Source organism: Cydia strobilella, chromosome 5 (assembly GCF_947568885.1).
Source record: "Cydia strobilella chromosome 5, ilCydStro3.1, whole genome shotgun sequence".
Taxonomy (NCBI): Eukaryota; Metazoa; Arthropoda; class Insecta; order Lepidoptera; family Tortricidae; genus Cydia; species Cydia strobilella.
In genome coordinates this window covers 10194021-10220344 of record NC_086045.1, presented here as the reverse complement: position 1 = coordinate 10220344, position 26324 = coordinate 10194021, and the positions used below count along the sequence as shown (strand labels likewise).

The window sequence follows — 26324 nt, the reverse complement described above, 5'->3', positions numbered from 1 at the left end:
ATTATGTTAAAAACGGTTACGAAATACTATAATATATAACAATAAGCATATTAGTTCCTCGCCAAAGACTCGTGTTTGATCGCGACGATAAGAGAGATATATAATCCAAGTTCCTATATAGTCTAGAAACTCATTACGTCTTATGTCATTTCATTATTAGCATTAGCACGCATGCTGGTTTTGATCTGGTTTTGACAGTGGCGTTAACTACGGTTAATAATTAAGTTAATAACAAAGCATACAATATACAAAAAAACCAGCCAAGTGCGAGTCGGACTCGCCCACTAAGGGTTCCGTACCATTACGCAAAAAACAGCAAATAAAATCACGTTTTACTGTATGGGAGCCCCACTTAAATATTTATTTTATTCTGTTTTTTAGTATTAGTTGTTATAGCGGCAACAGAAATACTTCATCTGTGAAAATTTCAACTGTCTAGCTATCACGGTTCATGAGATACAGCCTGGTGACAGACAGACAGACGGACAGCGGAGTCTTAGTAATAGGGTCACAGATTAATAAATAGTTACTACGTAACAGATACATCATTCCCATACAAAAGCGAAAATACCTACTCTATAATAGCCTACAAAATCTTAATAATAATACCTGCTGCTCAGGACGAGAAGAAATGTACCATAAGTATGCGCACAAAGAGTCGAGACTGCCTTGCTCGCCGTGCGAGCCACGTGCCAACGCGTCATCGTAAGAATGCGCTAGGGTTGTACTGTTACTTATGTTATTATTGTAATAAAACGAATGTTGCGAATCAACCATATTTTATATTAGTCAATCAAATATTTAAAAACAACACTCATAATACCTGACTCAAAAAACTCCTTAATTTACGATTTATCTACTTATGTTCAAAGAAATAAATAGTGACAAAATTCATAAAGATAGATTTAAAATACTACTCACCTTTCTTCGTCTCTCGGAAATGAAAAAACCGGCCAAGTGCGAGTCGGACTCGCCCACCGAGGGTTCCGTACTTTTTAGTATTTGTTGTTATAGCGGCAACAGAAATACATCATCTGTGAAAATTTCAACTGTCTAGCTATCACGGTTCATGAGATACAGCCTGGTGACAGACGGACAGCGGCAGCGGAGTCTTAGTAATAGCATAGAGTAACTTATACTAGAGCGGTACTGTCATAGTAAATTTTGTAACCCCAGTAAATTCACTGCCATCTGTCGACACACTTTAAAACTAAAAATGAAGATTTATAAAAATACGATAGAATGTATTTAAATATAGATAAATGATCTTTTTTATTTGCATTAATTATTTTTATTATTTTGACCCATGTTCTTTCACTGATATGCGTTAAAATTGTTAAATAACAACAAACGAAACCGTCAACGCCATCTATACGACTGTAGGCCAAAACTAGTAGCGCCCTCTGAACGAGAATCAAATTTTCTTGATTTTCGAGGCACGTTTTTTCCTTAGACTGTATCCATCTATTACGGAGTTATATCTATCTTTGGTAATAGGGTGCCGTTTTTACCCTTTGGGTAAGGAACCCTAAAAAAACGACAAATTTTCTTTTGTTTTTTGACTTTTACACCCATCTACTGCACAATAATTACGTGGTTTCGGCATTTCGAAGCGTAAGCGCGGGAAACGTGTGGTGCGAGCGCTCAGGCGGGCGTTCGGCGGCCCTCTGTCGATTATATCGTCGACGATACGCCGAGCGGTAGGCATATAGCGCGTGGCTTTGAGCGAGTGAAGGAGGCCTGATAGGGTCCCGTTTTTACCCTTTGGATACGGAACCCTAAAAAACGTAAATTAAGCAATAATAACCTTTATAAGGAAATATCGTTAAACAATAAGCTATAAAATTCAGTTAGTCATATTTCTGTTGCTCAATAGGCGTGATGTTACGATCTTGATAAATCCTTACCTGTTGACATGTACTCTTGTTATGTGAGTGTTAGATGTTTGTTCTGTAGGTATTAACGAATTCAAGAGGAACATACCAGAGTGCACACACAGCAGGCACAAAACCAACGCGGGCGGCACTCCCCGGATCAATCCTAATCAGCCTTAAGCAGAGTAACAACCACATTAAATGTTTAATTCCCATTGTTGTGTCAGTCCCTAACCCATGCAGGACCTTGACCTGGGGTTGACCCACTTCAGGGTTGCTGCACCAATCGCTTACAGACCATTCGTAAGCTTTCCAGTACTCTGGTCTATACATACGCGTAAATATTACTGGTTTAGAGGGCAAGTAATATTGACCAGCAATGGAGTGTTCTGTGAACAGATAGGTCAGATAGACAGCACCATCATCCAATATTCATGGGCCCGCAATTACTGATCGCTGTACTTAATGGGTTTTGTAACGATTGGAAAACATTGCATTACATTTCCGTTTAATGGGCACAGACAAAGAGATTTGTTTTTAGTTTATGACGGATGTTTAGATCATGGGCTCTTAATAGGCCCCATATTATTAACACCATACATATCGCCATTTCGCCGAGCCTAATACTGTTTTCTCATCACCTTCCTCGCGTTTCTCCTGGCTTTTTCGCTACGGCTCATGGGAGCCTGGGGCCGCTTGGCAACTAATCCGAAGATTTAGCGTAGGCGCTAGTTTTTACGAAAGTGTCAGCCATCTGACTTTCCAACCCAGAGGGAAAACTAGATCTATTAGGATAAGTCCGGTTTCCTCACGATGTTTCCTTCACCGAAAAGCGAGTGGTAAATATCAAATGATAATATCGTACATCATAAGTTTCGAAAAACTCATTGGTATTAGGAGCCGGGGTTCGGGATTCTTATTCTTACCGCTATTATACCAGCGTTAGTATATACCGAGCCTACTATTATCTATTACTACATTGATCGATTTAGTTTAGGTAGAAGGTTTGGAATGAAAATAAATTTATGAAAACTTTTAACTATTTGTTTAATATTGAGGAATATTGTCAACTTGTTAGATAATCACTGGCAACTTTTATGGCCATGCAATAACGTGTCGTGCCGTGCAATTCCAATAGATTAAATGAAGCGCGGCTTCTAGCAATTATTAGACACCTACTTGTAATACCAGAGATATGACATGACCGACCGACACTAATGTCTAATCCAGGAGTCGGCAAGCGGCGGTTCGCGAGCCGCATGCGGCTCTTTCGGAATACGATTGCGGTTATTCTAGTTACCTAAAAATTATCATTTATACAGACAGATGATTTTTACAGACGTATGCTAAGGCTGGCTCTACATATAAATATTTTTGCTATTTTGGTAGCTATACATATATTTTTAAAGAAGGTGAAGGCTGATTGACAACCCATGTCCCGAACTTTACTAACAGCCTTGACCGCCGAAAGCAGTGGTTCAGCACTTCAGCCACATGTGAGGAATTCTTCATGTCTATTGATCGCTTCGCTTACCACCTGCATCTTTTCAAATATTACTTAGGACACAAGTTTAATTCAGTGAATCAGGGTCAGAATATATTACAGGCATTTTGATAGCTGGCCCGTGTTTTCTACTGTGGTAGACCAGCCGATTTACCTAGAATACTACTCAATATTCAGCCCGACCCATTACTTTTGAAAAATCCCGTCAGAAAATCAACCCCGTTTGAAAAAGCGTGTTTTTAAAATAATGACAACGGAGGGCTATATGGGAACAATATGAGAAAAAAAAAAGAAAAAAAAAAAGTATTGCAACAACTAAAAATATAAATAACAATTAAATTTTACACGCGTAACCCGTAAGTTATACTTAACCTAGATAAAATCTATAAAAGAGCTTAATTTGCAAATAGGTGCCAGATATAGCGAAAAAGTTAAAGGGAAAAAGAGCTGGGTGCACTATAGGTAAATTCATAAAACAATTTTTGACCCTTCTGCTTGATCAAATCGGCAGATTTTTTTAAATTTAGTTATTCTTGCATTACTACCTTCAAAATAAAATAAAAATCGAACGCACTCGAGTAAGTCAAGGTCGCGTTTTTTTTTTGCAACTTTGTGACCCCGCCACTCGCTTACAGATCGCTAAAATAGTCAGATTATTAAAAATGGACACTATTTAACAAGTAATTATTTCCCGACCATTTAGCCGTTACGTTGTTAAGCCTGGAATAATACTATATGATATAAAAGGCTAATTTCTAGCTCGGCGAGGCGTTGAAAATACATAAAATTTACTATTACTGCTTCGTCCAGTATAATTGCAGTTTATCACACAACAGCTATCGTGACCCATTTTTATCGTAAGTATGATTTTAATGCTAAAACCGTGAACAATGTAACGATATAACTGAGAGGTATGGGTATTGACAGGAACACTGCTACCAAATTTGCCAAATTTGCCACATCAAGCGCTGCGATCGTTTCGGCTTCCCCCACCACCCGCTTTGCACGGAGCGAATAGATACACTATATACGTTTACGCGCCTATAAGCCGGCACGTATGTGCCTACCTACGCACGCTAACGCGATTAGGGTTTCCCACGTGGCTTACAAGCGGCTGAAAGGTTGGAGCAAACAACATAAGAAATTCAACGATATTCTCAGCAGCATGCCGGCGAGGGCGGCGAGTCACATGATAAATTCATATTTGAATCATAGAGTATTGTTTATGTGGCGTGGCGTGCCACTGGTGGGGATGGCGTGTACCAGAAGTGGCTACTCCGAGGAAATTGCATTCGTGTCGAACTGACTGCGTCATCAGGGCTCTTCTAATAGCAAACGTCTTAGTACGAGCGAAGCCTTGTGCAACGCAAATCTGCATTGCCTATGCTTAAATTAATACCGCATTGTGACTGCTAAGTGGGACAATGCTGCTAGTTAGGACAATACTATTATATATAGGCATTTGGCGCAGGCAAAAACTAATAAAATTTATGTATTTATTTGCTGCAGGTTTGTGCATTTTTTTTTCCTTGAGAACGTTGAAAAATTATAGCTTTGTTTTAAATATAAAACAAAGCTTAAAATAAAAATGTTTAGGCACAGTTTGATAGCTTATTTTGTCATGATCAAAACATGATATAATAATATAAAATTCAGATAGAATTTATGGGAATCCTTGAAAAGCTCCAGATTGCCTGAAGACGTAAGCACGCGGTCAATTATTAATATGAAAATTATACATTACAAAAGTGTGTCCAATGCAATCTTGCAACTTTGCCAGAAGGTTCAATTACTTGTCTTAATGAGGCCTCTATATTACGGCAAATATGTCAGTATGAGCGGGATGTATAGAAAGTAAGTTACGTTCACGCTAGCTTCTATGTTAGTGCCAAACTGGTGGTAGCCACACTGGTCATTTTTAATTTAATATTGTATTAAAAAAAATGTATTACCTTGCATGTTTCATTAAGAATGATATCATCACATGTACTTAAGTACTTACAAAATGGTGTGGGTGTGAATTTTCTTGTTTACATTAATAAGGTTCACCGTCCTGTAGTATATGCAAGATTTGGTCAAGTGCTCAAGTGTGTAAGACATTAAGTGGGCAAACATTATGTCAGTCTTGTCATAAACTAAGCAGTCTTGAAACTCAGAATAAAGGTGTTTCCATTGAATTGGGTAATATACTTATAATATATATATGTGAATGGAAGAGATATGATGGTAAGTTGAGGAACTTCTGCTCTATTCTGTTCACCTAGAAGTAGCAGTTTGGATGATTGTAATGTATTAGCATATTACATAAGTTACTAGTCATACTACAGGTACCGTCAACCGGGGTGAACAGAGATGGCTGGGGTGAATAGGGACATAACTTATTTTATGATTTACCTGACAATGTCTTAAAAAATACCAACTCAAATTGTATCATTTGATTGAAAATAATAGTAGATTTTGTATGATACAATTTGTGTGAGTAGTTATTAAGAAATAGATAAATCACATTTTAAGTTTTGTCCCTAGTCACCCCAGCCATCCCTATTCACCCCGGCTGACAGTACTAACTGTAGGTAGTATGATACTACCTACAGTTACTAGTTAGTATCTATTGCTTTGATAATACGCAATAAAATACAATCGACCCTAACTACTCGTAATATAATAACAAAACAATTTTGTCCAGCCAAAGTATGATAACACATTGATAGCTAATTACAATAATTAGGTACTATTATTGGTAGTAAGTGTTTAACTTGCTTGTTTTATTAACAAGGAAAGAGTAGAACCAGTACAATACTCTTCATTGCACACCTCACATCTAGGAGGATCTAACCAAACGGAGATGCCAGCCTGCAATTTTCTGTACAAAACAGTCTGCCAATTTTTGCGGGGTAGGGGTACGTCAAATGTATTTTAGACAGTGGGGAACGCCTGTTAATAGCTACTCCCTTTGGTTAGATCCTCCTAGCCTCACATAGTTTACAATAAATGTACAGTAACATAAACAAAGACAATTATCTAATTGACTATCCATTGATAGACTTTGATTGACTTGCTTAAATATATATATAAATAGATGTAGACCAAGATAACTCTGCACCGATTTCGATAGCACAGACTGTGGAAGTATGAAATTATGACATTCAAAATAACACTTACACAGTCTGTGCCATCAAAATCGCTGCAGTTTTCTTGCTCTAACTATATGCTTAATGCTTAAACACCAATAGAAGCCAGGGCGAAGCTATTTCATGAGACTTAAGTTCATACCTATTTCTCAAGAGAGTATTATTAGTATATTTATAAATTAAACTATTTTCATGAAAAAATTATAGATTTTTTGTACCTAAATCAAATTCTACTCAACACTGAGAACTCGGTTTATGACTCTGGACACAGGCATTATCAGTTGTTTAAACTGCCTGCCTGCATTACAATTAATAATAATAATAATAATTAATTCACCAGCAACTTGCTCTTCTATACGGCCTTGTGGACCGCGAAGTACCGTACTACAAGTACCTATGCCAGTTCTCGAGAATGGTCGTGCCACGCTCTATTGGGATCGATCTATTATCACTGACAGGACTATTGTAGCCAATAAGCCTGACATTGTGATAATAGATCGATCGCAGCGCCGGGCCGTGCTCGTCGACATCACCATCCCCCATGATAAGAATCTCGTTAAAGCCCAGAAGGACAAGTCCAGTAAGTACCTAGACTTGGCTCACGAGATAACCGCCATGTGGGATGTTGATTCGACGATCATTGTCCCGATAGTCGTTTCAGCGAACGGTCTCATAGCGAAGAGTCTCGACCAACACCTTGAGAGACTCTCGCTAGGTGGTTGGATCAAGGGTCAGATGCAGAAGGCGGTGATCTTGGACACGGCGCGGATAGTCCGCCGGTTCCTTTCTCTGCGGCCCTGACCACCGGCAGCTTGGGCCCTGCCCCGCTGCCGGCGGCACCCTAGGTTAGGTTTTTTATAATGTGTTTATATAATTTTGTAATGTTTTGTAAGTGTTTTTATATTTTACTTTTATACTCATATTGTAAAAAGCCTAGCCTAAGACTAAAAATAAATAAAGGAATAATAATAATAAGCCCCCAGGGCAGCTTGTGGCGAGCTGAATGGGAAGTGACGTCCCTTGGGTCCCATACCCCCGAGAGTCAGTCAGGCCCCTCCCTCCGGCTTGCCTTCATTGGTCGGCTGGAGTAAACACTGAGCAGGGGCCGCAGGACTCTCACCTCTGGCTTGCCTTTACCGGCCGTCCAGAGTGGGGTGTCAGAGCTATATGCTCGCAGGGTGGAAGTGAAATATGCATAAGACGCGAGTTGGCACAGTGGCTGTGGTTGTTTACAGCTACTGGGTAGAAAGCGGTGCACACTTCTCCACACCCTGAGCCACTCACGCGATGTTGTCCCCTTGTCGCTCCGTGCGAGCGGCCGTTTTCGGGGACCCATATTGTGTTGGCGAGTCACCACCTGTCCATTTTTTTCGTGTTTTTAAACATAGATTGGGGCAGGTGCCATAGTATTTCCATAGACCCGGTAACCAGTACACTAACATCTCAACACAATAGCCTAGTTTATTTTGTTTCTTATCATTGCAATAGTCCTGCACTAACCGGGGCTTGTCCTTGGGTGCACTACTATAGTGCATACATAATAATCGTCGGTTGGTGTCACATCACCTTTTAGAGTAAATTTTCTTTTTACAAGGGGCCTCTGCGTGTTGGCTTCGGCCCCACGCACGCCTTCCAAATGTCCGGGACCCCATGGTCCCGAGATTATGTAAAGGACGAACATAATAATAAACCTAAGACTCAAAATAAATAAAGGACATATAATAATAAATTAAAGTCGGTAGATAGCTCTCTACCAGAAACTGTTGTTAGTGCACAGTCAGTGAACACTTTCAAAAATAGACTAGATACACATTTTAGAACTTTGAAAAGTGCAAAATAAAATACAAGTGGTCGATATACACGCATCAGCTCCAAGAGCTGCTAGTGTATCAAATAAATAATAATAATAGGTGCTATGTTAATAAAAAAATAATGTTACTACATCTTATAAAACAAAGTCCCCCACTGCATGTACCTGTCGGTATGTTCATGATAAACACAAAAGCTACTAATTGCATGAAAATGCAGTTTTCACCTATCAATAGAGTGAAAAGGGTGTCAAAGGGTAAAAACGGGATCCTATTACTAAGACTCCACTGTCCATCTGTCTGTCACCAGGCTGTATCTCATGAACCGTGACAGCTAGACAGTTGAAATTTTCACAGATGGTGTATTTCTGTTGCCGCTATAACAACACTGTGGGCTTGTCCGGTTTTTGTGTGACCTGTGCGACGTCGGAGTGGGTTGTTAGTATCATAATTATCATAAATAACTACTGCATCCTATTTCAAAAATAAGAAATAAGACAAAACGGCAGGTAACTCTCATTTGTTCTGTGTAACACTGCCATAAATCCAGGATTTCCCAGATTGATCCCTGTTGGAATTTCATCAGTTTTTTAATGGTGTTCAAGTAAAAAGTGGACATTTGCATTAGGGCAATCAATAATACATTGTTTTTTTTTTAATATTTCTTTCTATCCCATACATGTAGGTTTTTTGAACTCTGCCCAGTATCAGCAGCAATATCAGCAACCGAATTAATGGGACACACACAGTGGCGGATTTGCCCTAAGGCCCAGTAGGCCCGTGTCTAGGGTGGCAAGGTATTAGGAGCGGCTGTCTAAATGGGCGGCTAGTAGTTACTACAGGGCCCTGGGCCTTGGGCAGCTAAGACTGCAAATCCGCCACTGGACATACACATCATAAATCAGCAATGAACTGATATTGGACTTGTTTTGTCCAGTGGGGTAGAACAAATGGGAATCACCCATCCACAATAAAAAAACAGTTCCAAATATACTCACACTTTATAAACTCTGCAGTAGGAATTGTTGATTCTTTTATCAGAGAGGTGTCTCCGTCGATCTTCAAATAAGTCCTTGATGGCAGTCACAGTTAGCACAAACACAACAGGGCACATGGCAATCTCTTTGCCAAAAGCATTCAGGGCGGGCACCCAGTTCAACAACACTATGAATATAAAGTACACATTGGCAACTCTATGAAACTGTTCAAACAGATTTTTAGGAAGGAATGACAACAGAGTGTATTTAGTAGTCCTGATTTTGTTGTTGCAGCGCTGGCCATTTGGGTGCTCTTTTGGAGGGGTTTTTTCAGGCACAAGGTGGTTGGGAACGACTGTGATGTGACGCGCGTCCACCTGAGGAGCCTGCCGGCGCATCAGCCAAAACAATGTGCGGCGCCACGGGCTCACCACCGACGTGCGGCGCAGGGTGTAGATGGAGTCGGAGCGCGAGGCCTGCCGCGAGTGCGCGCGCACGGAACCAGTGCGTGGCGCCGCCGGCGCATCCGCGCGGTGCCCAGGTGGCAGGATGAAGTCTGTGCGCGACCCAGTGCGGCTGTGGCCCGGCGCACCCGATCCAGCACGGCCGTCGCCGATTTGGCCTTGCGAGAAGGCGCGCTGGTGGCCGCGCAGGGCCGATTTGAGCGGCCGCGGCGCTGGTGCGCCCGCCAACATTGGCGTTCCTCCATGGCTGATGGACCTCGAATGCCCTTTCGCCTTTGGGAATAGGTATGTTTGCTCCGGCGCCCCAGGCAGGCTCGGACCGCTCGATGGAGTCTCTCCGCTTCCTTCTGTTGACATTTTTATTCATCTGAAATGGGGTCGGTGTTATCTTTTTGCTCATTAAAATCCACTATTCAGGGCGCTTCACCGGCCGTTCCGGCACTCTCGATAAGATTGGGCCCAAACAACTGCAGGTATCGAAACATATGGTTTGATTGAAGTCATCTGTTTACAATTTCACACATTGCTCTAGTTTTCATTCGAAGGAACCAAACAAACGCAGAACACTACAACCGAATTTAAGTGAGATTTATTCATTCTCAATCGCACACAATGTTTGTTTGAACATGAAATCACACAATAATAACCGCCACGGTGCAACGATATGAAACGACACTCGAAACTAGCCAAACTTGAATCAGCCGTCTGAGTCTGACTGACAGCCAAGCAACTGACGCAACGACAACAGCGAGCGGGTATGCGGCTGCGCGCAGATGACAGCAGCTAGTGTAGGAACAATATCGATAGATTCGATACTTACATCTATAATTTAGACTATATTCGATAAAATTAGGTTTCTGAACTTTTCTTTTTTTTAGTTTAACACATTCACTGCCGGCCAACGTTTTCGTAGCGCTACGCTCGTAGCCAATTCCGGCGTTTACGGAAAACAGAAAACCTGCCAAGCGGATTACCGGAACTCAAATGTGTTAATATAGTTTGTCAAAGGACTATCTCATTTCAAACAGACAAAGAGAATCATTACTATCTTTAAGAGTTTTACTACTACCTTTGTTCTTATTTACTGACAATTTGGTTTGACCAACTATAAAAGGAAACATTTTTTTGAATATTCAACTGGGATACGGCCCCTTATTTGGGACGCAACGTGTGTTGACACCCTGGCACCGTCCCACCTCGGTTCAACATCATTGAGACCGGGCGTGGCAGCCGCAGCTGCTGAGGCGGCAAAATGCCGCAAATATATAGCTCTCAAAGCAGTCTGGACTTTTTCCTCTACCAAGGACAGTTTTATCTGCAGGTGGATGGAGTGGCAATGGGCAGTCCAGTTGACCCCGTAACTGCCAACATATGGATGGAACACTTCGAAGAGTTAGCATTACGTTCCGGACCGTCTGTAATTACATTGTGGAAGAAAAAGAGATACGTAGATGATGAGTTCTGCATTTTAAAGGGCAACTGATACAGTGGAACGGTTCGTCGACCATTTAAACTTCTTCCATCTGAAGGTAAAATTTACCTTCGAGATGGAGTGCGATAGATTCCTACCCTACCCTTTCTGGATGTAAAGTTAAGAGTTAAACCAAATGGAACCCTGGCACATTCGGTATACAGAAAGCCCACACACACACAGACAGGTACTGCAATCTGTAGTCACATCTCTGGTTAACAGAGCACGAGACTTATGTGACTCTAAACACATAGACAAGGAGTTAGCCCATGTTCAGGAGGTGCAAAGGAAAAATTGGTACATGCAGAAAATCCCGCGTACAGCTAGGACGAAATAAATAAATCCGGAGGTTAGCAGGCAACCAGCCTTTTTGCCGTATGTGAAAGGGGTAACGGACAAAGTTGGATCAGTACTCAAGAAATTCTCCATTAAGATGTATACACGCCGTTATCGAAAGTAGCAAGTCTTTTACGCAGCCCAAAGGATGTCATTCCGTACCAGAATCCCGGTGTCTACAAGATAGAATGCAGTTGTGGAAGTGCGCATATTGGCCAGACTAAGCGTAGCGTTCAGGAGGGTGAAGGAACACATAGCGGCTGTTAAAAATCGCCAAGTACACAAATCCGCAATAGCTGAGCGTGAGCACTTGCTGACTGAAACTAAACACTGGATTGAGCTTCACAAACCCAGTCCTCTCCACCAAGCGTCACTATTATCCTCGGATTGTAAGAGAAGCTATTGAAATTAAAAAACCCCCGGAAAATTTCAACAGGGAAGACGGGTACAAATTATCGTCAACTTGGGGACCGGTGATACAGATATTCAAACCGAGGGATCTATCTTCCGACCAGTGTGCGGATATTGTTAGTGTTGCGTGTCGTGCCGTGGACAATAAAGTTCAATAACTATTAAACAGAAACGGGTAGATAAATTTATTTGTCTACTCAAAATATTTATATAAAATTATAAACGAATGTCGGGTAGTTTAGTGTTGTTTACCAATATCTCAATTGACATTTTACTGGGACGTAAGTCTTTCGTGACCACAGCTAGTGCAACCTAGCTGAGACGTCGGAAAAAAAGTAAAATAATGAAATTTAATCGCGTTAGACCCGTTACTGACATTAATTGTGTACAAAACGCGACTTTAAAGTGTTATAGTTTGTCAAAAGACTGTCTCATTTCAAACATAGACAGAGAGAATCGTACTATCTTTGTCTTACACTAGTACTAGCACCCAAAAGAAAAGGATAAGTATAGTTTTTTTTTGTTCTTATTTACTGACAATTTGGTTTGACCAACTTTATATGTGAATTATGTCCGTATATATAGTTTGTCAAAGGACTGTCTCATTTCAAACATAGACAGAGAGACTCATACTATCTTTGTCTTACACTACTACTAGCACCCAAAAGAAAAGGATGAGTATAGTTTTTTTTGTTCTTATTTACTGCCAATTTGGTTTGACCAACTATATCTATATAATCTATCGATAAGTTAATCTAAAACGGTACTTCGCTGTTACTGCAATGTGTCAAACTTCAATGCTACCAAAGTACCAACTTAAAATTTTATGTCACCCACCATGAGTTGTTTTTCCTTTTCATTAAGTAACAGATATCACAAATGAATTCCAACATCCTCAAAATAAAAATAAAAGCCTTTTCGTAACAGCAGAAATATTTTTAGAGATATTAGATTATAAGTATGTCGTATTCAACATTTTATAAACCATAAATAGATCTTTGTTCGCTATTGGTTGCCGCGTTAAGTTTTTCTCTGCGCAAGTTAGAGGTGTTTGGTTGGCATCTGTCTTGTCTTGTCGACGTCATCGCTGGCGGACATTTTCGGTCCGACATTTTGACATTTATCGCCTCCCGGCCAGAGCTTTTATATTGGAGGAATTTTGCCTATCTGCAATTCATCATGGATGAAGAATACGACGCAATTGTACTCGGCACTGGTTTGAAGGAATGCATTCTAAGTGGGATGCTTTCCGTGTCCGGCAAGAAGGTATTGCACATTGATCGAAACAAGTACTATGGAGGTGAATCCGCGTCAATTACCCCGTTAGAGGAATTGTTCTCAAAGTTCAACGCACCGGCGCCGGATGAAACCTACGGTCGAGGTCGTGACTGGAATGTGGACTTGATTCCTAAGTTCTTGATGGCCAACGGGCTGCTAGTCAAGCTGCTCATTCACACGGGCGTCACCCGCTACTTGGAGTTCAAGTCAGTGGAAGGAAGCTACGTGTACAAAGGTGGTAAGATCTCCAAAGTACCTGTGGATCAAAAAGAGGCGCTCGCTTCCGACCTAATGGGCATGTTTGAGAAACGTCGTTTCCGCAACTTCCTCATTTATGTTCAAGACTTCCAGGAGGAAGACGCCAAGACGTGGAAAGACTTCGACCCCAGCCAGGCCAACATGCTGTCTCTGTATGAAAAGTTCGGCCTCGACAGAAACACCCAGGACTTTACTGGTCATGCCCTGGCCCTGTTCTTGGATGATAATTACCTCCAGCGGCCGGCCATAGAGACAATACGCCGCATCAAGCTATACTCGGATTCTCTTGCTCGGTATGGCAAGTCTCCCTACTTGTATCCCATGTATGGCCTTGGTGAGCTCCCCCAAGGCTTTGCCCGTCTTTCAGCCATTTATGGAGGCACATACATGCTAGACAAACCTATTGATGAGATTGTACTTGGAGAAGGTGGAAAAGTGGTAGGTGTCCGGTCTGGAAATGAGATTGCTAAGTGCAAGCAGGTGTATTGTGACCCCAGTTATGTTCTTGATAGAGTCCGCAAGAAGGCTCAGGTGATCCGTTGCATCTGCCTGTTAGATCACCCTATTGCTAATACAAAGGATGCTTTGTCCACCCAGATTATTATCCCTCAGAAGCAAGTGGGTAGGAATTCTGACATCTATGTGTCCCTGGTGTCTTACACCCACCAGGTGGCAGCCAAGGGGTGGTTTATTGCGATGGTGTCTACAACTGTTGAAACTAATGATCCCCAGTCTGAAATCAAGCCTGGTCTGGACCTTCTTGGAGCGATCAGACAGAAGTTTGTGTCTGTGTCTGACTACTACGAGCCTACAGATGATGGTAGTCAGAGCCAAATTTTTATATCAGAGTCTTATGATGCTACATCCCACTTTGATTCTACCTGTGTAGATGTGCTCAAAATTTATAAGCGTGGTACAGGGGAGGATTTTGATTTCTCTAAGGTGAAGGTAGAGCTTGGTGAGGAGGATCAGTGAATGGATAGGTTGTATTATGTATATTTACACTGCTTGTTAATTATCGTATTTGTTTATGAACTGCTCTGGCAGCAATGTAATGTCCATTAGGGTGTTTTGGGTAAAGATTTATAAAGAGCTTTGATGTATTTGCAGTAGAAGTATATGTGCAACTACCATTAAGTGGACAGCATCTTCATTATTTTATTTACCAAAAATATAAGATTGTTATACAAAGCATTTTATTCAGTTTTAAGATTGCTTTTATTATTAATTTAAGCATAATAATGTGAGTGATCTGCACAAGTGAAGTGATGGGATTATCTCTAAAGGAATGCATTCCATTGTGGTACATTAGTTTGATCCTGTAACCATATCATATTGTTATGTCAAAATTATGAATGCTCATTATACCTATATATGTCCTGTGTAAGATCACGAGTAAAGTTTCATTATACAAGGCATTTTGTTTAATTATTTCAATAATACCATTTACAAGTAATATCACAAAAATATATTCCCTATTCAGGTACACGAAAATTATGAGCAGAAGTAGTCAAGTCGCGAGTATATTTGAGGCAGTACACATTGTCATTTCTACAACCAATGAAAATATAATCCCCATAAACTGCGGGTGATGAAAAGATTTCGCCAGGAAGCACGTAATCTGACTCTATGCTCCCATTACGAGAGTCTATGACGCAAATCCTCCCATTATTGGAAACGGCAACTATGTTGTCCCCAATCCCACACGGAGTGGAGTACACTTGGGCATTCATCTGCACCTTCCAATGCAAGCTCGGCTGGAAGTTCTTTATGTTGATGCTGTAGACCTTTTCGTCGTGGCATCCGAACACGATCTGCCATTTCAAGTGCTCTGTTTCTTTTATATAAAGAGACGAGAAAATATTTCCTTTTGCGCCTTGATATTTCCATATCTGTAAGAACAATATTTTCTTGTTTTATGATTACGAAAACTATGTCATACATTATACCTGTGAACAACAGTCTAGCTAGGCAGTCAGCAACAGTAACAACAGCAACAAAAAACACTTTTTCACTTCTCATGCTCGTAAAGTTAGACTTTAAGTCGTGCGTAGACGACATAAAGTTGCTTATTATGTTCTAGAGCATAAAGTAAAATCTACTATTACGACCCTTATTTACTTAGTAATAAAGTCCAAAATCTGCCATAAACTGCCAGCCCTGCCGGGGAGCGCCGACCGGCGTGCCCCGCGCCCCCGACACAACAAAGTAATTTACTTTAGTCTTGAATAAATACGGTAGAATAACCTAAAATATTGGATATTTATGTATATTTTACTCACACTCGAAGTGAAAAGCAGTGTATAACTTAGGCATAAATGTCCATTTTCATCCTCGACTATATTGGTCCTCGCTGCGATCGAACCAATAAATTGCCTCGGATAAAAATGAATCGCTTTATGCCCTGGTTGTACTATCTACTATTTCGTAACTAAATAGATTGCTGTGATGGATCTTAATAATCTTATACGTATACGAAAATCTACATATTTGGGTTCGTCTTTGACGTCTCTAAAAACGTGTCATGTGTGTGTTTTTAGATTTTAATTTAAACTTATTCATTTCAAACTGAAATAGATGACATACACTAAAGAAAAAGTGTCCAGTTCACCGGTGGCCGAGGCGAGAATCGAACCCGCGTCTTCAGCTTACGCGGCTAAAGTCCACACCACCCGGCCACGGCGTTACCCGTGCCAAATTTTCTGGTGTATGCTATCTCTGAAAGCTAGGCGCCTTTGACCAACTTTAAGGGCGAGCTGTGTGTGCTTGCACCTCCTATACGAATCCTTTATAAAGAATTGAAAATATTTCAATTCAAATTTGATTTGTTCCCTAGTTGGTAATCAATTTCAATGTTTATTTGCAACCAAGTATAGATACCGTTTACACATGCAACTTAATGCTAGGACTGCTAGGTAGGGACATACATAACTACTAGGATCCGGATAGGGTTTAGCAAAATAGGGTTTTAAAATATTCCTATCTAGATTTTTTTAGCAATAATTATTCATTCATTCTTTCTTCCAATAGGTACATAATTCATTAGTATTTTTAAGTAAAATAAAATTTTCGTCTAAAAAATCGGACCACCGGTCTCGGAGTAATCGGTGTACATAAAAAAAATAGCCACAACCGAATACAGAACCTCCTCCTATGAAATTGAAGTCGGTTAAAAATTAAAAGGTATGGCACGAAATTAACCACAATTAGGATAATAATGGTAAAATATTAGTAAAATTGTCAAAGTAATAAGATAATATAATTACGGCGGTGGCAGAATAACAGCGTCCGTTGCTGAAAACCTTTGGGGCTGCTGTGCCCCGAAGCCTCTTTGGCACAGACATCAGCTGAGCCACCTTCCCTTTCAATTAGTTTGTAAGCATTATCGTGTACTTTTATTATGTACCTATGTTACAACTTCTTGAATAAACGTCTTTTATTATTATTTGTCTGTCTTTCCATATCACGGGACCATGGGGTCCCGGATCTTTGGGAGGCATGCGTGGGGCCGAAGCCAACAGCGCAGAGGCCCTTTAAGATAATTTATTCTAAAAGCAAGGGATACACGTGGCGGATATCATCCCCGAACGCACAATGTGATACATTCGGAGATGGTCCCCACCAGGTGCAAAGACTATTGCAGTGCAGCACTTTTGTGCTGTGATGGGAACTAAGGTCATGGGCTATAGATTTGAATGTTGGATGGACTGGATAATGGGCTATGGGAGAGACTAGCAGACACCTGCCGTGACAATCAGTCTCAAAATTGTTAAAGACAGGTGGTGACTCGCCAACTCATTTAGTGGGCCCTACAACGGCCGCACACACAGTGCGACAATAGAGCAACACTTCAGAGCGGCTGTGAGGTTGTCGAGAGGTGAGTCTGCGGTAGCCAGTTCCCGGTAATCCGTTCAGCAGGCCGCCGGCGTTATGACATTTTACACTTCCAACCTGGAGCATATTAGGTCCCGCTCTTGCGACTCCACTCTGGCCGGCCAGTCAAGGCAAGCACAGAGGCGGAGGCGAGGGCAAGATGAAAGGGCCCTCAGGCATAGGGGTCCGCGGTGTCGTCACTCACCGTCAGTTCGCCACAAGCTGCCCCTGCATTATTATTATGTCATGCATAATGTTGGCTCATAAAACAATCGCTATACGACTTATGGTGATCTCAGCGGGTGTAAGATTAGCGAGGAGTACCTAAATGTTAATTACTTAACGTGGATGCGGAGACATGACAATCTAATACGTACTAATAGATACAGATTGTTGCACAAAAGTCACATAACATAAGATATACTTGCTAAACATAGATAGGTATGTTACTACCAGTATACATACATAACTACCTACTTTGTAATTTATCCAGGTTTTCTAAACCTACTTTTGGTAGGTACCGTCAACGGGGTGAATAGGGACAAAACTTTAAATGTCATTTACCTGACAATTTCTTAATAACTACCTACACAAATCGTATCATACAACATCTTCTATTATGTGGTGTAGGTGGATATAGTACATAGATAGAGATCTATTCCATTCTCCACCTTACAGTATTGTATTACATTGCCCAATTCGCCCACCTCACCGAAGATAACTTTCCCCGGATTTGTCACTATCGTATTGTCGAGCTGAGCTCGTGGACCGAGCCAGCCATAAAAGATTCTACAGACATTGCATGCAACAAATGACTTTGTTTTAATGTTTATTTGGGCACAAACGGTACATGTTTCTTATAACTAGTGTCTTATACATAATTCATAAACCAGGACAGTTGCCACCACTTAATAGCTCATTAAAGAAAATAAAATACGGGATAACTAAACTTAAAGATTAACAACGAGGGTCGAATTAGGACAGGGGCCAAATTAATGAAGATAAAACTATTTTTATACATTACATTTGCAATTAAGTGTAAAGTTACAGTGTATTTAATTCGATTGTTTATTTAAAACCAGAAGTACTTGACGTTTAAATTTAGACAAGGAGTCATTAAAATATATCAATTTTTGAGAAAATATCATTATTAAATCTGCAAGCTCTTATCAGAAAGGAGTTTGATTTGTATTTCTTTTTAGTAAAGGGAATACAAAATAATTTATCGCTACGCCGTGTGTTCAAGCGGGGAGTTTTAAAGCTAAGTCTACTTAACAAATAAGGGGAGTCAATTAAATTTCTTAATACTTTATACAAAAATATTTGATCTTTTAATGTGCGCCGGCTTTCAAGAGACACCAGTTTATTCAGGTTAAGCGGTTGAGTTGACACAAGGTTTTTATATTTTAAATGTTTGATGAGCTTCTTTTGAATTCTTTCAATACTATGAATATAACATTTATATCTAGGGTTCCATACTGTTGATCCATATTCCAGAATTGGTCTGACTAGCGAGTTGAAGAGTGTCAGCAAGGTGATAGCTTCTTTGAATTCTTTACAAGTTCTCAAGATGAACCCAAGTAACCTAAAGGCTCTATTTATTACGTTGTCGGTGTGGTCGCTGAATAATAATTTGCTATCCAAATGAATACCTAAATCTTTAATGGTAGAAACTCTACATAATGACACGTTGTTTATAAGGTAGTCGTAGTTAATAAATTGTTTTTTTCTACTGAACGTTATTATGTTACACTTATTGCGTATTTAGTTAATTTCTGGCTAAGTAGGAGACACGAATTCAATCAATCGATCAAAATGCTGCATTGAAACGCAAATCGCATGCGATTATCAGTGACATCAGGAAAGGCCATTATCACATCACATTCTCACCTTGATCCCCTTTTCCACCGTGCGGCAGTGTATCTCGCCGCCCACCTCCGCGAACACCACGTACTTGTCCCCGTCGTACAGCGCCGGGCTCGCGAACACGGGACTTCCCAGCGAACCGCGCCACACCACGGCGTTCGTCTCCGTGTGAACGCAAGCGCAGACCCCCGACAGTGTACCCACGAGAACGAACTGGTTCTTAGCGAGCACCAAGTCCGCCGATATCCCTTCCTCGGTTATGGTGATGGTCTGTTTGATGCTACCCGTCTGTAATTCAACGAAATACATTTTAGTATGCCTAAAGTCGTTGTGTGATATCACATCTGCTAGAGCGCTAACAACTTGGTACCATGGAATGGGGTTACTTTGATTCCTGGGTTTACTTTGATAAAAACTTTACTTCATGTTCAAACTCGAATATTACGCTTTCTGAACGCACCCTTTGGATTTTTTTTTACGGATGGCAAGATTGAACTATTTGAACTTCACTGTCAGATTGTGATTTGTGTGCGTGGGATGCAAAGATCTTTTATTATATAGCACATAGACCTAGCATTACATAGACCAGCTATCCGCGTGCGCCCGTAAGGGATAGACATAGATGACGTCATAAACGTGGGGATACCATATTGGTAAAAATTACCCCAATATTTGATATCACGTTGGGGCGATTACCCTGGAGGCAAAGTTAGCTTGTTTGACGGTATTAAAAAATTGTTAAATAAAATGACAATGGGCCGTTCTTTTTAGGCGTATAAACAATGAAATACCTCCTATAATTCGCGCAGGTGGTACAAAACTAAACATGTTTGGTAAATAAAACGTAAAATAAAATGTATTATGGGTTTTAATTTAAAGAAATCACAAATCGCAATCACACCAATTAATGTACACCACATTTAATCTCCACAACATTTGTTTATTTATTTTTTGGAATTAGAAGTACGAAAAAACTTTGAGGTCAAAATTACCCATAAAATTATGATATTTTCATCTGGTATCCCTAACATGATTGTTATGCAGCTAAATTAAGAAGAAGTTTAAAAATGGCTGACCTCAGACTCCTACCTACCTACGTAATTTGGGCGGATAATTTTACAAATAATGTTTTGTTAATTTGCGTAAATAATTGTGATATTTTTATTGAAATCGTTTGATTCTACATTGCTTTGAGTGTAACGTAATTTTACGATGTTATTCTCACATATTGCGTTAAGAGGAAGGTGTAAAATACCGTACTTACGTGTGAAAGGTTATGATCTCATATTTTTGCTCAGAGCGGCTATTACAGCCGATTACAGAACAATTCACCAGTATTTTATCAAAGTTCAAGCATTCGAAACGCTAACCATCACTATATTTCATATGAGAAAGCGCAATTTCATACAAAACAACGATAATTAAACAAGCAACGAACAAACATGACATGTCACGTACATATTTGTTTGCCACAACCTCGGTTGTGGCAGCGGTGGAAAAGTGAAACTATGACAAGGACAAACAATAACAGCGCTTTCTCTGCTACTCCTACTGAAAGATACATAAGACTATCCCGTTCGGTCATTTTCCCCCACTCCTCATGACCGATCCAGTTATACTAGATTCATGATATAGCAAGACCGTGTACCTACTTATGCTAAAAAATGGGCCGAGTGAGAGATGACTTAAACGGAGTTTGTTCCATACTTTCACATGAAAAATTACAAATTATATATATAACTATACTAAACAGAACTCTATGTTACAGAGTCCTGTCCAAACAAGGAACGAACAATAGCACAGTTCGATCAACTAGCTCCTGGAATCATAATTTTATTATTAAAAAAGAAACGCTTCACCTCTTTGGTTGTCCCATCTTGGACCAATCTTTTGAAAATGTTATAGATACAAAAATTCAAAATTTTAAGGCATCCTCACATCGACTGATCAAAATTAATATACATTCGGCATATTGTATCATAAAACATTGTCTATTTGTTCCTAAATTCACATACATTCTTCGCGGATTACACCTTTGAAAGCACCCGTCTTTGATCTCAAATTTGGACAACTTAGTTTTAGAAACCCTCACGACCATTTTAAACATTTCTTTTGGCGAGAAAACTTGGACCCAGGCTAGCCTACCTATTAGGTTAGGCGGCCTGGAAGAACCTTTCTGCCTTTGTAAGATTTAAATTAATCCCTTTATACACTGAAAAATAATGTTCTTAAAACGCGATCTGAGTTTTTATATTCTAGCAGCTACAGTATTGTGCGCTACTTTAAGCGTCTAAGTGTTCTTTTTGTTTATGATATTGACATCTAAATAAGTTTAGCCCTAAAGTATCGGCATATGAATTAAAAAAAGTTTAACGCCTAATATTTACATCGTAGCAAATTCAACTCACCGTGACATTAATGCATCGTATGTTTCCATCGTAGGCAGCGACGTATACGAATCCATTGCAGCACACAGCTTTGCTTTTGATCATAGATGCGAGGGTGATCCTCCACATTTCCTTGCAGTCCTCGAGGGTGAAGCACACCAGCGTGCCGTCGTGGGCGCCGACGACGCCCAGCGGCGGGATAGGCGCCTGGCGGTAGCACAAAACGGAGGCTTCAACACGCGACTTTATTTGTATCTGCCCTTGTAGTGTGCCCGTCACAGCATCAGCTACTATGATCATACCGGAGTGGCTGCCGACTGCAACGAACATTTGGCTGGAAAAGACATAAGAGATTAGTGGTTTGACCAGGAAACTTATGTAACGAACATTACATAGCAACTAGTAACGTAGGCACAGATTAATTTGTATGTATTTGTTTGTTTGCAACTTATTGAAGGAGATATCTTGTACTAATTACGGGGAAAACTTTTGTTGTATTTAGACTTGGTTTGTGTAGGTACTATGGCCACTATGGTACTAGTTAGGTAGTTAAGTCCGCCTTTTGTCACTGTATATTTTTACTGTGCAATAAAGTTTAAAATAATAAAATAAAATAAATAAATAATGATGTTGACGTGTGATGGATGGAATATATGGATACGAGTAGTGGCGGTTAAAAGGTTGTACTTGTAAATATTTTAAAATCTTACTGTCCAGTCAGAAACAAAGACGGCGATGCATCGACACACTTGCCGGTGTCGTGGGTCCACAGCACAATGAAGTCATTCACGCTTGAGGGGCACACACTAGTGCTTTTGGAGCCGTAGGTCTCGGTTTGCGATCTAGCTCGTTTGACCTTTCTATTTGAAACCTTTTTATCTATTTTAAATTCGTTGTTAGACAATTCCAATATCTCATCGATTGATTTAGTATGTGACAGCAAAAGCGGAAGAATAAATTTACCTAGCTTTGGATAACTTAAAGACATTCTGTTACACATTGAGACTGCAAGAAATGATGTTCCACCTATTGAAAAGAAATCTTTGTTTTTAATACAATCATAACTAAAGTTCTTGGTAAATGTTTCATTCAGTTCCTTCAAGAATATAGATTTTACTCCAGGTAATAATTCTGATGAGCTTTCGAACATTCTGGAGAGGATTAATTTTGAAACTTTTCCGTGTGGGTTAGTGGGAAGGTTGTCCACGCGTACGATTTTGTCTGACCAATGCTTGTCGTCCAGTTTGCATTTAAGGAAGTTGGAGAGCTCCCGACTACTAAGTGTCTCTGAAGAGAAGTAAACTACTAGCAGCATAGGTTTGGGAAGCCATAGGCAGGAGCATGTCTTAACTCGTGGACACAACATGATGGTAGATTCAATTAATTGTAAATTTACTTTGTTGCCAAATCTCTTTATGATGTCATCTTTTCGGCCTCTGTAGTACATGGTGCCATGCTTTACTTCTGCTAAATCACCTGTGTCAATTTTTGTGGGATTTTCTCTTTTATATTTATTTAATATAACGCACCGTCTTGTATTACTCACTGAAAATAAAAAATAGTTGTATGTACAATAAGTAAGTACAGTTAGTAACAGAGATAGTTGACCCCCCTGCAAACAAATTTATATGCAGGGGATTCAGTTATCTCAGAAGCTGACTGAACATTAAAATGGTAATAATATTGTTCATGTTTTGGAATATTATTATAAATACAATGGTTGGCCGTAACATTATGTTGTAAAGTTATTTATGATTTAACATAAGTATAAAGAAAATAGATTTACATAAAAGTTATATTTAGGTCATAGCCACAAAAAAAGGGTCCAACAAACATGTATTTTTATAATAAATTTATTTCAACATTTAAAAAAAACACATTATTATCTCTTGACTATTCAGATTAGAGTAAATCGAACCTAACATGTGTCAGTAGGTGGATGAATTGGGTGAAACAAATGGATCAAATACTACGCTATTGGATGAAAAATCGGATGCATGCCTACATGCCTAATAAAACAGTAGCTAGTTTTATTTCTGACAGATGGTGACACACTACACACAGGCACGACATTTAACTCGAAGATGGCTTAAGGGCAGCATCAGTCTAGAGGGCTGGGAGTAGAGGTGGCACTGGACTTTAAATATAGCTCGCTCCTTAGTAATATTAGTTATTAATTACTCACCTAATATAATTTCACCAACTTTGTTGGCCATTTCAATGGGCTCTACTATAATTTGTGTCTCTGACAGACAATCACCAAGTGGAACCTCCCTATCAGTCTGGACTTTCTCAAGGTCTAATTCTGCCACACTAGCCCAGCAGGACATTTCAGTTACTCCATACAGGGTGAATATTCTCGTCTTATTGTTCTTGTCTTTCAGTTCCTGCAACCTTTTGATTCCGTTCAGTGGTTCTCCCCCTAAAGCTAGTATTTTTAGTGTTGAATTTGCACTTAAAATTTTGTTTTTGATATCAGCATTGGAGTACTGAAAAAATTTAGAGGGTGTGGTTTGCCAGACAGTTATAAAGTTTTCCTTGTTTGAAGGGAATAGAACTTCTGCTTTATCTGGTGCAATGAGAAGTGAGGCACCATTCATGCAAGCTAGGAGTATCTCAATCATGGAAGGGTCAAAGGTGAGTGGTGTGGAGAAGTAAATGACGTCATCTTGGGTAATGTCAAACATTCTGGTGAGATCATCTACGTTAGGCTGTATGCTCTGAATTGGGACTTGTATGTGCTTGGGTCCTCCAGTGCTACCAGAAGTCTGTGCAATAAAGGAATGTTCTGCCACAAAGGAATTGTTTTGCGAACTATGGTCTTGGTTAAAAAAATCCACAACCATGTCAAACACCTCAATAGTCTTATCTGGCTTTTTGCCAAATAGCTCCGCCGTGGACCCTCTTTCTGCATCATTGATGATGACAAAAATTGTAAATTTAACATTTTGAATTACACTGTCAATATCCTGCATAGGATCAAGAAACATAAATGTTGTAGAGCATTTGTGGGCTCTGAAACAAAGAATTATTAATATAAAATACATCATAATCCATATTCCACAGTAAGTAGATGCTTATACACGGTGTTACTTGAGTCACTGAAAACCTGAGACACCCCAACAGATTTTTTTTATTTTGAACTCATCTTGAGTATTTATTCTTTAATCCGATACATATTTAAAAAAATATTTGTTGTTTACTTTTCTTAACAATTCTATTTAACTGGTAATTCTACACAATATACTTCGTCATTTGAGTAACGTCAAACAATTGCTAGTTACCATCGTAAACACTGTTAACTGACCATTTGCATAACTTACTGCAACGAGATAAGGTTTACCAATGGCCAGTTAAGGGTGTTGTTCATCGACAAATAACGTGTCAAATGCTAGTTATTGATATTGTCGCATTACAAACTTGTAGACTTGGCATGTAAAAATAATAAAACATTATAAAAAAATTACCCCCATTAAAATATAGCGCAATCGATTCACCTATCGATTCTGAACTGTTTTTAGGTTTTTAGTAGGTCATGAAACACCGTGTATACATTGAATATCCATTGTAAAATCAAAGTATCTGAAGCTTAGGCAGATTAGCAATTTTATACTATACTGAAAGGATAACTCTAGAATACTCTTAGAGTATTTCAAGCAATGTCCAGTCTGATCACTGCAATAAAATCACTACTGTGCTTGAATAAATTAAGATCTGTCTAAAATATAAACAAACTTCATATTGTTGTTGTTTTATGTAATTAGGACAAAATAGATAGCGACATTCATAATAAGATCTCAATATGGCCAGTAAACTCAACTGATCATAGGTAGGGCTTTGGGTACAGAATTTACAACTGTAGTTGAAACAGATTTTCCCAGGAATACCTATATAATAAATAATCAGTAAAAGAAACAGTACTCTGACATAGCTCTCCAGGTCATACTACGGCTTATTACTCGTACTTACGCGGCTACAACGCATGGGATTAGAATGTTCCTCTTCGATATAAGGCCGATTACCCCTCTCTTGTTTTGAAATTGTTGAATATTCTGGGAGATACATTCGCACACGCCGTACAGCTCTGAGTACGTGTATTTCTTGTACACGCCATCCTTGTACAGAGTCACGGCAACCCTGGATGGATTCTTGGCACAAGTTCGTACAAAAACATCGTAATATCCGCGCTTATGTTTCATTTGTTAACTTATACGATACGAGTAGTTTACCCTAAGTATGAGCGCACAAAGTAATATATTCGGAGTAGTACATTATCTAAGCATGATAAATGTATACCTATCTTTCATAATAATAAAAAAGTGCTATTTTTGTTTGGAAAGCGCGGAGAAGAAAACAGAAAACCAGATTGAATTTTGTAGCTGTCAGCTGTCAATGCTGTCATTGTCAGTGTCAGTACTGTCAGTGTCATTTGTTTTTTTTTATCCTGGCATAAGGGCTCTTCATCCAACCAAATATTCCCCATAAACCGTGGTTCTCTGGTACTCGGAAGTCCTTGCCAAAGAACATTACTTCAACGATCGTTCGCCTCCGACTGGGCCACGTTTGCACCCCTGTTCGCTTGAAAAAAATGCGTGTTCGAGACCACTCTCTATGTGAATGTGGTCTGGCGGAGGGTACTCTCGAACACGTATTTTGGAATTGTAATCGTCTCGTCACCCCCTTGTA

At 39.7% G+C, this 26324-nt stretch overlaps 3 protein-coding genes across 5 annotated transcripts in view; 1 reads left to right on the top strand and 2 right to left on the bottom strand.

Moving 5' to 3' along the window:
- LOC134741646 (phospholipid-transporting ATPase VA) overlaps positions 1-10586 on the bottom strand; it is a 79427-nt gene extending 68841 nt beyond the window's left edge. For 2 of the 3 annotated variants that reach the window (XM_063674499.1, XM_063674501.1), the window contains exon 1: positions 9316-10586. In XM_063674499.1, coding sequence (XP_063530569.1) covers positions 9316-10115 — 800 coding nt within the window. In that variant the 5' untranslated portion in view covers positions 10116-10586. The remainder of the gene's footprint in view (positions 1-9315) is intronic. The other variant, XM_063674500.1, reaches the window with a different exon arrangement.
- Positions 10587-13031: 2445 nt separating this feature from the next.
- On the top strand, positions 13032-14930 carry LOC134741680 (rab GDP dissociation inhibitor alpha). Its single transcript, XM_063674554.1, has one exon. The coding sequence runs from the start codon at positions 13156-13158 to the stop codon at positions 14485-14487; it is 1332 nt and encodes a 443-aa protein (XP_063530624.1). The 5' UTR covers positions 13032-13155; the 3' UTR covers positions 14488-14930.
- LOC134741650 (beta-alanine-activating enzyme) lies at positions 14679-26021 on the bottom strand. Its single transcript, XM_063674507.1, has 6 exons — positions 25608-26021; positions 23824-24653; positions 22349-23183; positions 21660-21972; positions 19276-19539; positions 14679-15404 (listed from the first exon to the last, which is right to left on the bottom strand). The coding sequence occupies exons 1-6, from the start codon at positions 25835-25837 to the stop codon at positions 14988-14990; spliced, it is 2889 nt and encodes a 962-aa protein (XP_063530577.1). The 5' UTR covers positions 25838-26021; the 3' UTR covers positions 14679-14987.
- Between the last annotated feature and the right edge of the window lie 303 nt (positions 26022-26324).

Excerpts from the sequence above, each read along its gene's own strand:
- LOC134741650 (XM_063674507.1), bottom strand. The coding sequence starts at position 25,837 with ATGAAACATAAGCGCGGATATTACGATGTTTTTGTACGAACTTGTGCC. Across the intron at positions 24,654-25,607 it reads ATCCCATGCGTTGTAGCCGC|AGCCCACAAATGCTCTACAA; the intron begins GTAAGTACGAGT and ends TCTTTGTTTCAG. Across the intron at positions 19,540-21,659 it reads TACGATGCATTAATGTCACG|ACGGGTAGCATCAAACAGAC; the intron begins GTGAGTTGAATT and ends GTTGAATTACAG.
- LOC134741680 (XM_063674554.1), top strand. The coding sequence starts at position 13,156 with ATGGATGAAGAATACGACGCAATTGTACTCGGCACTGGTTTGAAGGAA.